General features: G+C 41.0%; 1 protein-coding gene across 5 annotated transcripts in view; it reads left to right on the top strand.

The window, feature by feature from the left end:
• Window positions 1-15,386, top strand: part of MPP7 (MAGUK p55 scaffold protein 7) — a 250,426-nt gene that overhangs the window by 208,775 nt on the left and 26,265 nt on the right. For all 5 annotated transcript variants that reach the window (XM_050804514.1, XM_050804517.1, XM_050804515.1 and 2 more), the window contains one exon: window positions 5,571-5,741. In XM_050804514.1, coding sequence (XP_050660471.1) covers window positions 5,571-5,741 — 171 coding nt within the window. The remainder of the gene's footprint in view (window positions 1-5,570; window positions 5,742-15,386) is intronic.

The raw sequence follows: 15,386 nt of genomic DNA, 5'->3' as shown, positions 1-15,386 counted from the left end.
GAGTATGGGGCAGGCTGAAAAATCATCACAAATAAATACTCTGAATTTCATAACTCTTGCTATATCTTTTGTTCTGGCTATTTCATTGATTGTCTGGACTGGCAATTTTTCCTTCTTCTCACCCTGTCTGTGTATGTGTATACACATCTATGTATGTACATGTATATATGTGTCTGTGCATATATATGCATATGTGTGTATGTATATCAGATGTGTGTGTATGTAAATATAGAGTATTAATATGTATTTGTGAATCAGGGGAGTAAGTAAAAAGTAAGACCAAAGGAAAGGATACTTTCTTTAAATATAAATATCGTAACAAATAGCTATATCCCTAGAAAGAGAATCTATGAGGACAAATGAAAAAATAATTAATACATGCTAAACCTTTCCATTGTATTTTTTAAACTTATTTATTTATTTATTTAGAGACAAGGTCTTGCTCTGTTGCCCAGGCTGGAGTGCAATGGCGGGATGTTGGCTCCTGTAACCTCCACCTACTGGATTCAAGTGATTCTCATGCCTCAGCCTCCCAAGTAGCTGGGATTATAGGCACGCGCCACCACACCTGACTATTTCTGTTGTATTTTAAATGTCTTAATACTTAATAAGGTACTTTAGGCATCTAGAATATTTAACGTATTTAAATCTGGCTTTAATTTTAACATTTTGTCTGTTTTATACTATTGGTCAATTTGAAACTTATTAGTGAGCCTCTTAACTCCCCCTCCTCACCCCACTTTTTTAAATTTTTGCTAGACTCTGTGCTGTGGGACTACAGGGGATACACGTTCCTGCCTTCAAGGTTCTTTTAAGTAGTCGGCGGCATTGTAGCATGAATCTGTAGCTAACATGTAAAGCACTTACCATATGCCACAGATGGGACTGAAAGCTTTACATGAATTATTTAATCCTTAACCACCTTGTGAGGCAGATACTACTATAATCTGTATTTTAAAGTAGAGGAAATGAGCCTTGTAGAGAAGTAAGTCAGCAGAGCCTAGGTGCTGGTCCGGATCGCTCTGCCAGCCTCTGCTTGGTAACAATCAGTGACCAGCTACTCCCACGGAACCCCTGTGGCGACCTCACTGCCTTTGCTCCTTTGCATTGTAAAATATCGTTCAAGGCACTAAAGCTTCAGAACCTGTGTGAATTCCTGTGTGTTCACGGCACTAAAGCTTCAGAACCTGTGTGAATTGATTGGCGTTGCTATAGAAAAACTGATGTGAACAAGTGCAGTGTATGGCGGCACCGTCTGTGCCCGGCAAAGAGCAGGCTCAGATGACCTTCATAGTTTCTTCCAGCTCTAAGGCTTTCTTGTTTGCAGAGCATTAGCCTTTGACACCTCTTAGAATTTTAACTCTTAGAAAATGCCTAATGTGTCATGCTTTCTTTGTTGAAATTTACAGGAAGCAGATGAAACAGGAATGGTAATAAGGTTTTTGTTGCTGCCTTTTAAAATTACTTCCATTCAGTAAACGTTTATCAAGCACCTGTTCTGTAACAAGCGTTGCACAACTGACATCACCCAACTATCTATGCAACATGGTTCCCAACTTTGACACTCGTGCAGCATCATCTTAAGAGATCTGATTATCTTCTTTCTTTTCCTCTCTAACTCAGTGTTTTTGATGAAAGTAAAAACTTGGCTGGGTGCGGTGGCTCACGCCTGTAATCCCAGCACTTTGGGAGGCCAAGGCGGGTGGATCTCCTGAGGTCAGCAGTCCAAGACCAGCCTGGCCAACATGGAGGAACCTCATCTCTACTAAAAATACAAAATTTAGCTGGGTGTGGTGGCGGGCGTCTGTAGTCCCAGCTACTCAGGAGGCTGAGGCATGCGAATCGCTTGAACCTGGGAGGCGGAGGCTGCAGTGAGCTGAGTTTGCACCACTGCACTCCAGCCTGAGCCACAGAAGTGAGACCCTGTCTCAAGAAAAAAAAAAAGGAAAGTAAAAACTTAAGTAAATCGTTAAGACTCAAATTGGTAAGCACATTGAAATTCAAGGTTTAGCTGTGATTTAGCTCATCAGAAATTTGTCAGGTTTTTACTTTTGGATGTTATTTCCTGTGGATGAAGCATTTATGTTCTTGTCATATCCATTCCTGTGCCAAAAGTTTGTAGTGACTTGACAGCAAGCCTCCCTCTGTACAAGGAAAAATTATAAAGGAATTTATAGTTCTACCTGCTTATCCTGTAATTGCCTCTCATGAGGCAAGAGCTGTGAAAACATGAAATTAGAATGCTGTGAAATACCAGCATTCTAACGTGTTGTTAGAGTAGCTCATGTATCATCTTTGTGCTAAACCAGAAGCCCCCCTAATACTGGGCTACAGTCTGGGCCAGCACACACCAGGGACAGAGTAGGTGCTGGGGGTGGTTTGGGATAACTAAACTCTGCAATTAGGAAGAGAACCTTGTCTGAGAACCACTGCGCTCAAGCACGAGGGGTAGTTGTGAGGACCTTGGCTACTTCTGGTGTGGTGTGTGATGTCTGTGATAGGAAGATGGCTGGGTTCGGTGTCTCATGCCTATAATCCGAGCACTTTGGGAGGTTGAGGTGGGTGGATCATTTTTGCTCAGGGCTTCAAGACCAACCTGGGCAACATGGCGAAACCTTATCTATACCAAAATAATAATAATAATAATAATAATAATAATAATAATTAGCTAGATGTGCATGCCTGTGGTCCCAGCTACTCAGGGGGCTGAGGTGGGAAGATGGCTTGAGCCTGGGAGGCAGAGGTTTCAGAGAACCAAGATCGTGACACTGCACTCCAGCCTGGTCAACAGAGACAGACCCTGTCTTAAAAAAAAAAAAAAAAAAAAAAAAGAAGTCCCTTTTCTGGATTCTATGAAACTTTCCCTATAACCTAGAAAACAAGATGAACAAAGAGTAATAGACAGCTTTTTCTCTGGCGCTTTTCATAGAAGTTTGAATCCTCTCTGCACGTGTGATTTTAGAATCCCACCTCTTTTTCTCATCCTAGGGCCAGAGGGACACATTTACCTTCTAGCTTCCCTTGGATGTCATCTCTGTCTTATAAGACAACCATGTGTTTACAACTTGTCCTGTTCTCTTCTCCTCTTTACCTTTGTAAAGGAGCTTTAGAGCAACTGTCTTCCTTGTTTTAGATCCTTTATAAACAACCTTGTCTCTCAATTCAAATATCTTCTCAAAATCAGAGTGACTCTTAGAGGGCCACAGAAACATGTTATCGGATGGACTTGAGTCACTCTGTCCTTAGTATCTTGATTGATTTTTATTAAACTCTGAATCCATAAGGTGAGTCACATAAAGCCATTGTTAGTCATTGGTAATTGTTTCACATTTCCTTTATTTTGAATCCTGTTAATTTCTTAAGCCCAATGGTAACAATTATTCATGTCCTTTATGCAATCATCCTGTGACATCCATGGGAGATTGGTTCCAAGACCCCTTGGATACTAAAATCTGCAGATGCTCAAGCCCCTGATATAAAATATGTGCTTGTATGTAACCGATGCACATCCTCCTGTATACTTTAAATCACCTGTAGATTACTTGTAATACCTAATACATTGTAAATGCTATGTAAATTGTTGTTATACTCTATTGTTAAGGGAATAATGACAAGGACAAAAGTCTCAATACAGATGAAATAACATTCAATACATGTTCAAGAGAGATGCAGTTAAAAAAATTTCAGTCCATAATTGGTTAAATCCACATGGATGGAACCCACAGATGCAGACAGCGGACTCTATTCCCTAAAATCCACACAAATTAGTTATTACATTTTTTTCATTTTGTTACAAAATACCTCTGTTTATAAAAAAGATATCTATGGCTGGGCATGGTGGCTCATGCCTGTAATCTCAGCAGTTTGGGAGGCTGAGAAGGGCGGATTACCTGAGGTCAGAAGTTCGAGATGAGCCTGGCCAAAGTTTTGAAACCCCATCTCTACTGAAAATACAAAAGTTAGCCAAGTGTGGTGGCGTGTGCCTGTAATCTCAGCTACTCAGGAAGCTGAGGCAGGAGAATCACTTGAACCCAGGAGGCAGAGGTTGCAGTGAGCTGAGATTATGCCATTGCTCTCTACCCTGGGTGATGAGAAAACTCCATCTCAAAAAAAAAAAAAAGTTACCTATTTATCAAAGTTGATGAATATTCTTTTTGAAGAGAATTTATTTTTATACCTTTAAAATGTACTTGTATTTTCTTTCCAACTTTGCAACTGATATAAAATATATATAAGGGTTTTTTGTTTTGTTTTTGAGATGGAGCCTTACTCTTTCACCTAGCCTAGAGTGCAGTGGTACGATCTTGGCTCACTACAAACTCTGTCTCCTGAGTTCAAGCGATTCTCCTGTCTCAGCCTCCCGAGTAGCTGAGATTATAGGTGTGCACCACCAGGCTTAGCTAATTTTTTTGTATTTTTAGTAAGAGATGGGGTTTCTCCATGTTGCCCCAGCTGGTCTTCAACTCCTGGGCTCAAGCGATCTGCCCTCCTTGGCTTCCCAAAGTGCTGGGATTATAGGCATGAGCCACCACGCCTGGCTCTATTTAATTTCATATGTGTCACATTATGAAACCATAGAATATCCATTAGAGAAGAGAACCTGAGGCTTGATCATTTATTCCATCCCCTGGAGTCCAGTTAAAGTTAACTGACTTGCTGAAGACCAACTAATTGTTGAGTGAGTGAGCCTTCTTCTGTCAGCCTGACCGACGCATAAGCATACACTACACGACACACTCCCTAATTTAGTTCTCTTCTTGTTTAACAATAGATGCTGCCTGTGCCATGGGTACATTGTTAGGTTATGCTTAGGATGTAATAGAAACTTTGTTAATGTTCATGAATGAGAGAACTTGTTGTTTACATTTAAAATGCTTTTACAGTGTTTTTACCTTTTTCATATCAAACGTGTTTACCAATCAGTTCTTGATAAATTATGACTTCTGACTTATTTTGCTTTATTATAGTTATTTTACTCAATGATTTTTCAACAGAGCTCTCTATTGTTTAAACCAAATAAAATTTATATTATTATAACTACATAAATAAATATTAATTCTATTATAGGTTATTGTTTCAATAAAATTGTGTACTATTATTTTTTTCTGACTGAATACACTTCTGACAATATTATGATGAAATAGGCCAGGCACAGTGGCTCATGCCTGTAATCCCAACACTTTGGGAAGCTAAAGTGGGGGGATTGCTTGAGGCCAGGAATTCAAGACCAGCCTAGGCAACATAGCAAGACCCTGTCTCTACAAAATATTTTAAAAATTAGCCGGGCATGGCGACATGTGCCTGTAGTCCCAGCTGCCTGGGAGTCTGAGGCAGGAGGATTGCTGGAGCCCAGGAGTTCAACACTGCAGTGAGCTATGATGGCGCCACTGCTCTCCAGCTTGGGCAACAGAGTGAGACCCTGTCTCTAAAACATTAGGGTTTTACTTTAATAAACCAATATTATCATAAATAAAATCCAACCCAACTCTAAGGGTTTTTTATTTTTGTTTTTTGAGGGTTTCATTTTTGGTTCATGTTAACTAAAAATATATTTATTTTGATATTTGCAGCTGGTTTTAGAAGAAGTTTTCGTCTTAGTAGAAAAGATAAGAAAACAAATAAATCCATGTATGAATGCAAGAAGAGTGATCAGTACGACACAGCTGACGTGCCCACGTACGAAGAAGTGACACCGTATCGGCGACAAACTAATGAGAAATACAGACTCGTTGTCTTGGTTGGTAAGTGCTTGTTTCTGTGTGTAATTCTGAGGAAATAAATGAGCTAGTAAGAATTTCTCTTCAAAGTGAATCGTACTTGAAGTTTTCAAGCTAAAAATCTCCTCCTCTTGAACACTTTTGTCTTGTCTCTGAAACAAAATCTTCATTTTTTTGTACTTAATTGACTTGCAGAGACTTTTAAGACATCTCTGAAGAATGGTACTGTCATTTTAGTGGAACGTTTGTCAAGTGGGGATAGCAAACACCGTTGTAATATATGAAGCGTACATCAGGGCAATTAAATAATAGAAGTGAATATTTTTGAACACAATGCAAGCTCGTTTCAAAGCATTTTGAGGCAGCAGCATGGGACAAGCTTCAGATGGCATTGAGACCTTCAGCAAAATAAAGGATTACAGCAGAGTTCTAGGATGTTTCAAGCTAGAGAGTCAGCAGAGTCGCTTTAAAGTTGATAATTGGCTGGATGCAGTGGCTCACACCTTTAATCCCAGTACTTTGGGAGGCCAAGGCAGGAGGATCACTTGAGGTCAGGAGTTTGAGAACAGCTTGGCCAACATAGTGAAGCCCCATCTCTACATGGTGAAGCCCCATCTCTACAAAAATACAAAAATTAGCCGGGCATGGTGGCACAGTCCTGTAGTCTCAGGTACTCGGGAGGCTGAGGCAGGAGAATCACTTGAACCTGGGAGGTGGAGGTTGCAGTGAGCCAAGATTGCACCACTGCACTCCATCCTGGGTGACAGAGCGAGACTCCGTCTCAAAATAAAAAGGTAGTTAATAAAGGAATTTGGGTATTTTCACGAACATCAGTTGCCTTGACTCAGATTTGCATCCTAGCATCTATCTTGTGCACCCTTCACAGGTGTGAGCAGCCACAAGCTCCATGTGTCTTCATTTCATCCTTAGTGCATTTCTTTAAAAACGTAGTGAGAGATATTTAAACTTCCAGGATCAAAGCCAATGATTTTAGAAAAGTTTTGGAGTAGAAGAGCATGGTGTCTCTTTGTATCAGTACATTCTCACACTGCTATAATTACATGAGACTGGGTAATTTATGAAGAAAAGAGGTTTAATTGACTCACAGTTCCACAGGCTATACAGGAAGCATGACTGGGAGCCCTCAGGAAACTTAACAATCGTGACAGACGGTGAAGGGAAAACAGGTGTGGGTTTCACATGACAGCAGGGGAGAGAGAGTGAGAGCGACGGGGATGTGCCACACGCTTTTAAACCATCAGATCGCGTGAAAACTCATTATTATGGGAACAGCATGGGGGAAATCTACCTCTTTGATCTGGCTACCTCCCACCAGGTCCCTCCGCCAACATTGAGAATTACAGTTCAACATGAGATTTGGGTGGGGACACAGAGCCAAACCATATCACTGTTGTTAATTGTTCTTTTATAAACTCGTGATAATACTTATGGAAATGAGAATCAATGGAGAAGCTGAGAATTACCCTGACTTAGTAATATGGAGTCCTTTGAAAGGTTACAACCCATGCTGTTCATTGAGAGGTGGTGGGTGACTCATGGGAAATGATGCAGTTTCTCATGTCTGTAGGTCCTGGAAATGAACACTAGCATCATAACATATTAAGATTGTGTGTGTTATTTTGAAACACATATTCACATACTTCAAAAGAAATTCAAAATTTCCTTTATTAATGATGTCCACATCTCCTAATCCATTTATACTGAGCCTCCTCATGGAGGAGGAGGAAGAATTTATTTAGAGCTTGCAGTGCCCTGCTTCTCATCCTTATAGAGGTGTGCCAATGAGAGAACATGCCTTTCCCAGCTCACTGGGGCTACCTGAGACCTCCTGCTCCTCTCCCACCCCACTGTCCCTTCTGTGCCGCCTCCTTCACCAGCACAGATCACAGCAACATCTCTTCTGTGCCTGTTGCCTCTTCTCCTCAGCCAAGGGGAGAGACATGTAATAAAATGGCACTGAGGCTGGGCGCAGTGGCTAATGCCTATAATCCCAGCGCTTTGGGAGGCTCAGCCAGGAGAATTACCTGAGGTCAGGAGTTCAAGACCAGCCTGCCCAACATGGCAAGACCCTGTCTCTACTAATAATATAAAAATTAGTCAAGTGTAGTGGCAGGCACCTGTAGTCCCAGCTACTTGGGAAGTTGAGGCACAAGAATTTCTTGAACCTGGGAGGCGGAAGTTGCAGTGAGCTGAGATTGCACAGTGGTACTCCAGCCTGGGCAACAGAGCAAGATTCTCTAATAAAAAAAAAAAGAAAAAAGAAAAGAAAAGACATGTATTAGTCTGTTGTGTGTTGCTGTAAAGGAATACCTGAGATTGGGTAATTCATAAAGAAAAATGATTTGTTCGGCTCACGATTCTAATAGCTGGAAGTCTGGGCATCTGGTGAGGGTCTCACGCTGCTTTGACTTGTGGTAGAAGGCAAAGGGAAGCCCGTGTGTGCAGAGATCACATGGAGATAGAGGGAGCAGGAGTGGTGGGATGTCAGGCTCTTCTTAACAACCAGCTTTCTTGGGGGATGAATAGAGTGAAAACTCACTCATTGCCTCACCCCAGGGAGGGCATTAATCTATTCATGAAGGATCTGCTCTTATGACCCAAACATCTCTCCTTGGGCCCCACTTCCAATGCTGGGATCAAATTTCAACACGTAATTTGGGGGGACAAACATTGAGACTATAGCAAGAGGGAAAAATAAAATGGGAAACTTCATTATCTTGGAGGCCACCTCTCCAGATTTGACTCCATCTACAATCTGCCTGGTTTTGTTTTTGCCGTCAGAGTCCCCAGGTTGTTGCCTTTTGTGCACTGTCCAGAGTTTTGGGCTGTATTCAGCGGGGAATAGGCTCTGATGGGCTTTCCCCACCATCATGGGTCTAGAACTCTCTGAAGCTTTAAACTCCTCTGACACAACTTGGCCTTTCTTCATGGGTGTGCCTTAATCAACCTCCTCAAAACTGTGTAATGGAACCCCAGCCCTACTGGTCAGCAGTTGAAAGGGTCATCGGGACCAAAGAATATCACAGCATCATTCCAGCTACCTTTTGAGGCAAAATAGTGCTCCCAGAATTATATATGACCACATTCCATCGTCAGCCAAAAATCATAGAATGACCTGATGTATTTTCGCTTCTCCTCTCTTTGAATGCTAATTGTCCAGATCCGTGATAATTGATAGAACTAAAATTCATCTGGCCAAAATCATCAGTAAAGAGATTAATTTAATTGTACGCACTTCAGTTGCCCTGTTTCCCCTTTGGCCTTTGGGTTCTTGGTACTCAAATTCTGAATTGAGTGTGGACTCTGTTTTGGGGCCAAGTGCTTTGCTTTAATTTTTTCTTTTTTTGTTTTCTCTTCTTTCTTTCTTCCTTTCCTTTCCTTTCCTTTCTTCTCCTTTAAATTCTGGGATACATGTACAGAACATGCAGGTTTTTTACATAGGTATACATGTGCCATATGGTGGTTTGCTGTACCCGTCAACCCGTCATCTAGGTTTTAAGCCCTGCATGGATTAGGTATTTGTCCTAATGCTCTCCTTCCCCTTGCCCCACCACATAGGCCCTGGTGTGTGATGTTCCCCTCTCTGTGTCCATGTGTTCTCATTGTTCAACTCCCACTTACGAGTGAGAACATGCAGTGTTTGGTTTTCTGTTCCTGTGTTAGTTTGCTGAGAATGATGGTTTCCAGCTTCATCCATGTCCCTGCAAAGGACATGAACTCATCGTTTTTTATGGCTGTATTCCATCGTGTATATGTGCCACATTTATGGCTGTATTCCATGGTGTATATGTGCCACATTGTCTTTATCCAGTCTGTCAGTGATGGGCATTTGGGTTGGTCCCCTCCCTTTTCTCACTTTATTTTTTCATTCCCAGCAGAATCCTAAAGCCTTTTTTTTCTAGCCCTGTGATATCAATTCTATTGCAATGACTGCTGTTTCTGTCTCCTGTTTGAAATTCCTTAAGTTTGATTCCTGATTCTCAGAGATTTCCCCTTTGTCTTCCAACAGGGGTATTACCCTTGACATAGTCCTAAACTGGAGATGCTAAATGCTGATGCTCCCAAGTGGCACAGTCAGAGAACATTTATATTTCCTTTGATATGTGCTTCTGCCAATGAGTGTTTCCTCATTCTCTAGAGATTTCCAGGCCTTAAGTAAATAATTAATTGCATTGCTTCAGTGACAACTAAAATATCTGTTTGAACTTCTTAGGTTTCTCTGCTACGAAGATCTAACTGCCATGTTTCATTACCCTCTGCTGTTCCCAACTCCTTTCAAATAGTCTCAAGCAAGTTTTTAAATTTTAACTTGTTTTTAAGAGAGTCCTGTCCTTCCTCCATGCTATGTAATAACAGTAACTAAGGGCTGTGCATGTATCATTTCCTTCAGTCCTCGTCGTGACTATATGGTAAATATTTTTATTATTCCCTGTTGTACAGATGAAGAAATTGAAGCACAGAAAGAAGTAGGTAACTTGTCTAAGATTCTGCAGCTGTTAAGTTACAGAGCTGATTCAGATCCTAGCGGGTGGACACCAGAACCCTACTTCTTATCTTACTGTGGAATATGGCTTCCAATCTTAAAATTAGGGCAGTACTTGACACTCTGTGCTGGATCTAAATATCTTACTTTTTTTTTTTTTTTTTTTTAAATCTCTTTAAGGACTGGTCATTCATTTTCCTGAGAGATACCTTCTTACTTTGTGAAAGTTTAGATGTGAGTCTAGTGAAAGCGTTTATGTTCACTTGAATCCTGCCCACGTCTATGACTCGAGTTTCCAATGTAGGTCTCCTGAGGTCAGTTCAGCAGGCTTGGTGGGTTCACCTCGCTCTTCCCTACACAGTAATTCTGCACACTGTCCAGGCAGGGTTCCTTACTGCACCTGTCATTATGATTTCACTGTCTTGCTCCTTAAAATTTTTCAACAAAGGGGGTGCTGATTTTCCTGGTCTTTGCCTCTCAAATTTGTTCATATTTCCCGTGGTCAACCTGGGGATAAGTCTTCCACTTACCAGGAAAGGTTATGTTCATGATCGGTCTACTGCCTTCAGAGTTCAGAGACTGTCTCTCAATAGTTTTTTGATTGCCATAGATAGAGGTAGTCTTGGAGAATATACAGAGGGAGGAGCTCCTGCCCTTCCCCTCTGACCTCCAGACCCTATTCCAGGGCTTGTCAGATTTCACATGCATCCTGGTCACCTGGGGGTCTTGTTAAGATACAGTTTCTGATCTGGTAGCCTGGGGTGGGGCCAGAGAGCCTGCATTTCTAACAAGCTCCCAGGTGATGCTGTTGCTGCTGGCCTGATTAATTAGGGTGCATTTTGCTTTTCGCCTACTGCTGGTGGTTCAGATGCAGATGCTGTGAGGTCTGGTGCTGTGCACATAGGGAGAAGCCTTGTTGCTCTGTTTGAAGGGGTTCAGTTGCCATTGCCTTCTTTGGTTAGTGATTGTGAATTGGCTGCCATTTATTTTGATTTTCTACTTTTCTTGGCATTGTATTTCAGTTTTGTGCTTTCTCGTGTATGCCTTATAATGATGGCCTAGAAACTTTTGATTTCTTCTTAATCTTTCTCCTGTTCAGGATTTACTTGGCGATATTTCAGGTTTTGGTTTGTCTGTTTTGATCAACAGATTTGTTATGATTATTAGCCTTTAGTCTGAAATTCCTCTAGGAAAATTAACTTTATCTGAAACTCTTTAGCCCCAACATGTTCTTTTACTATTTTGGATCTATTGCTGCTATAAGGCAGTATTTCTTAAATCTGTAACAATTGGATTATAACAGAACAGACTTAATGGAGAATATTCATTATATTCTTTTTGTCATGTTAGACCACATTTTCTCTTCAGGCAAATGGTATTTCCTGTGTCTCTATATGAAAAATAGAGGGAGGGCCCGGTGCAGTGGCTGAAGCCTGTAATCCTAGCACTCTGGGAGGCCAAGGCAGGCGGATCACTTGAGGTTAGGAATTCGAGACCAGCCTGGCCAACATGGTGAAACCATGTCTCTACTAAAAATACAAAAATTAGCCAGGTGTGGTGTCGGACGCCTGTAATCCCAGCTACTCAGGAGGCTGAGGCAGGAGACTCGCTTGAACCTGGGAGGCAGAGGTTGCAGTGAGCTGAGATCACACCAGTGTACTCCAGGTTGGGGAACAAGAATGAAGCTCCATCTCAAAAAAAAAAAAAAAGAGGAAGAAAGTCATGTAAGCATGGTATATTAATGCAAACTTCTTAGTAATAGTTCTACTGAAGAAAAGATCTAGAGACTTCCTAGAATCAAGAATGCCTGTGCAGGTGGAGGCTTGGACATTTCAGCCCCCAGTGTCGTTATCAGAACATTCCACCTCTACCCACTGTGGCCTGCGTACAGCACAACGCTGCACAGTGGGATCTGGTGGCAGCCAAAGCAGTTTTATGTAACTGTCCTTCAGAAGTATTCCCTATTATTTGCTTTTTCTGTGTGTTCCTCGCTCAGAAACCCTTTCAGCTTGTGTGTATGGCACATTGGAAGTATCAGAAGTGTAGAGCCTGTTACGTGGAGAAATCCCCATCTCTTTATATCCTGTGAGGCAGGATAGTGTAGAAGATGAGAGATGGGCCTCTGGGACAAGATGGCTGCCTTCCAGTCCTGTGACGCCCTTTGGTAGTCACATGACATGGGAACAATTCAAATTTTCTCTGGGCTTCAGTTATTCATCTGAAAATTTAAGATAATAAAAACACCTACTTTCTAGGTTTGTTTTGAGGGTTAAACAAAATAATCTGTGCAAAGACGTAGGCCAATTCCTGGCACCTAGTATGGTTTTAATAAGAAATATTTATTGCCCAGCATAGTGGTGCATGCCTGTGGTCTCAGCTGCTCGGGAGACTGAGGCAGGAGGATCACTTGAGCCCAGGAGTTAAAGACCAGCCCAGGCATAGTGAAACCTCATCTGTAAAAATAAAAAAAGAGACTGGGTGCAGTGGCTCACACCTGAATTCCCAGCGCTTTGGGAGGCTGAGGCAGGAGGAGTGCTGGAGGCCATGAGTTCAAGACCAGTCTGGGCAACATAGTGAGACTCCATCTTTACAAAAAATAAAAATAAAATAAAGTAAAGTAAAATAAGCCAGGCACGGTGGTGTGTGCCTGTAGTCCCAGTTGCTTAGGAAGCTGAGATGTGAGGATTGCTTGAGTCTGTGAGTTAGAGATTACAGTGAGCTATGGTTATACCACTGCATATTCTGGGCTGGGCAACAGAGTCCAAAAGAAGGAGGAGGAGGAGGAGGAGGAAGGACAAGGAAGGAGGAGGAAGGAGGGAGGAGGAGAAGGAGAAGAAGGAGGAGGAGGAGGAGGAGGAAGGACAAGGAAGGAGGAGGAAGGAGGGAGGAGGAGGAGGAGAAGGAGAAGAAGGAGGAGGAGGAGGACTTACCTATTAACTAAACATAATAATAAGATAAACATGAAATGTACAAATATCAGTAGGCTTCTGCTGGTTTTGAACCTCAGTGTTCAAAACACTTACTAGATTATCTAGAAGTTTATAATCTAAAATAGGTAATGAAGCCATGAACACAAATTTTGGAAATTCTGGGTTATTCCTGAATTAACTGTTTACTGTTTAGTTTATGATTATAAAAACATTGTATACATAGGAATTTATTTCCTTGGCTCCTACAATGTGTATATGTATAGGAAGATGGAAAGAGTGTAAGTGTTATAGTCCTTCTTGGAAATAATTTTTGGCTGGGTGCAGTGGCTCACGCCTGTAATCCCAGCACTTTTTGGCAGGCTGAGGCGGGTAGATCACCTGAGGTCAGGAGTTCAAGACCAGCCTGGCCAACATGGTGAAACCCCCGTCTCTACTAAAAATACAAAAATTAGCCGGATGTGGTGGCAGGCACCTGTAGTCTCAGGTACTTAGGAGTCTGAGGCAGGAGAGTCACTTGAACCTGGGAGTTGGAGGTTGCAGTGAGCCGAGATTGTGCCACTGAGTGACAGAGCAAGACTGTCTCAAATAATAATAATAATTTTTTACCCAGTGTTTTCAAAGCCTTTGGGAAAAGTGACTCTTGCTTTGAAATTGTTTCATAAATATTGTTGAGGAAATACAAAATATTATTTTTCTATATTATCGTAATGCTATATGGGTTTTATTCTTGTGTTTAATGATCAAGAAATAATAATAGACCAAGTTGTTACCATGGCAAAAATACAACAATAGAGGACTTCAAGCTGTGATCAGAAGTATTTAATTTTGTCTTCATTTTGAAAATGTATTATTCTTAAGCCTCATTTTAGCCACCAAAACATCTCAATGACAGTTTCTGTTAAATTTCCTTCTGCATTTAAAAGTGTTTTCTAGAAAGTAAGTTGAAACCAAGTGTCAGGCTTTTAGTACATTTTCCTACATGACAAGTCTTATCTTCAGTGAAACCCAACTTTTTGAAAAGTAAAGTAATAAAGTCAAATAATGTGTGCATGGGTGAGGGAGGGAGCAGGGAGAAGACTTGGGTGTTAAAAAGCAACTAAAACACTTCATGGTTTAAGCCAAAACAAGAGCAAAAATTTATCTTGTGGATATTCAGACAGTTCGCGACTTGTTCTGTCTGGCTAGGAGGTACAAGAGAAACTAATAATAAATCTTTCTGTATATTTCACATTTTTAGCTTGAGCATTTCAGCACTGTTCTGCCCTCCTTTGTGCTAAATCTTATATGCTGCCCAAAGACTGCTTGTAGAGGTAATTTGAATAAACAGGCATTTATTATAAGACTGTCATTATTTTTCCATAAAACTGTGGCATAACACAAAGCCTCCCACATAAAGCAGAACGAAAAGTAAGTGCTTGAAACTAAATGTGTTAGTGTGTTTATTAGAATTCTCATATCTTTTGTTGCACTTTGATGGAAGGCTTGTAGGAATGAGAGTTGGCTCTGGAGGATTTTATATAGATAACTGTAAAACCGAAAGTCATAATGAAATTCATGAGAATGTGATGGATTTAAAATTATAACCCTTGTATATAAAAGGTAAATGTGATCTTTATTGGAATCACAGTTGGCTTTTTATGCCGTTGATCAATCTTAAATATTTATTTTCCGACTTCATTTCTGGGCATAAATCACAAATCTGTTCATTCAACTGAGTTTTACGGTATACCAGCTATGCCAGGCACCGTTCTGAGCACACAGACATTTTTGCTTTTGTGCCATTTATGTTCTAATGGGAGAAGATGGACCAAAACCATATTTATAATAAATTAGTAAAAATAATAAAATCCCTTGTATAGTTGTTAGAAGGTGATACGTCTATGGAAGAAAGTAGAGTGGAATGGGATAAGGGGATGGAGAGCTGGGGACACAGACAGGATAGATTTTGAATTGGGATCTTGGTGGCCCCATTCTGAGCAAGCTTTGAAGTAAGGTAGTTCCCCATGCCCCCTTCTACTTAGCTACAGAACACTCAGGGATGATTTTATTTTGACCTCTTATTTTTATTGCACTCTTGTCATAGTTTTGAAGTAGAGTGAGATGAGTATTTTAGTCAGTCTATATAAGCATAGGGTAAATAGTTGCGTGGGAAAAAAATGGTGCTGTTTCAATAAGCTTCCCACTCCTTTTTTCTTTTCTTTTGTTTTCCTTCCTTCTTTCCTTTCCTTTCCTTTC

This window comes from Macaca thibetana, chromosome 9, assembly GCF_024542745.1.
Source record: "Macaca thibetana thibetana isolate TM-01 chromosome 9, ASM2454274v1, whole genome shotgun sequence".
Classification (NCBI taxonomy): Eukaryota; Metazoa; Chordata; class Mammalia; order Primates; family Cercopithecidae; genus Macaca; species Macaca thibetana.
The sequence above is the reverse complement of the archived record's forward strand: the minus strand, read 5'-3'. Positions and strand labels throughout refer to the sequence as shown.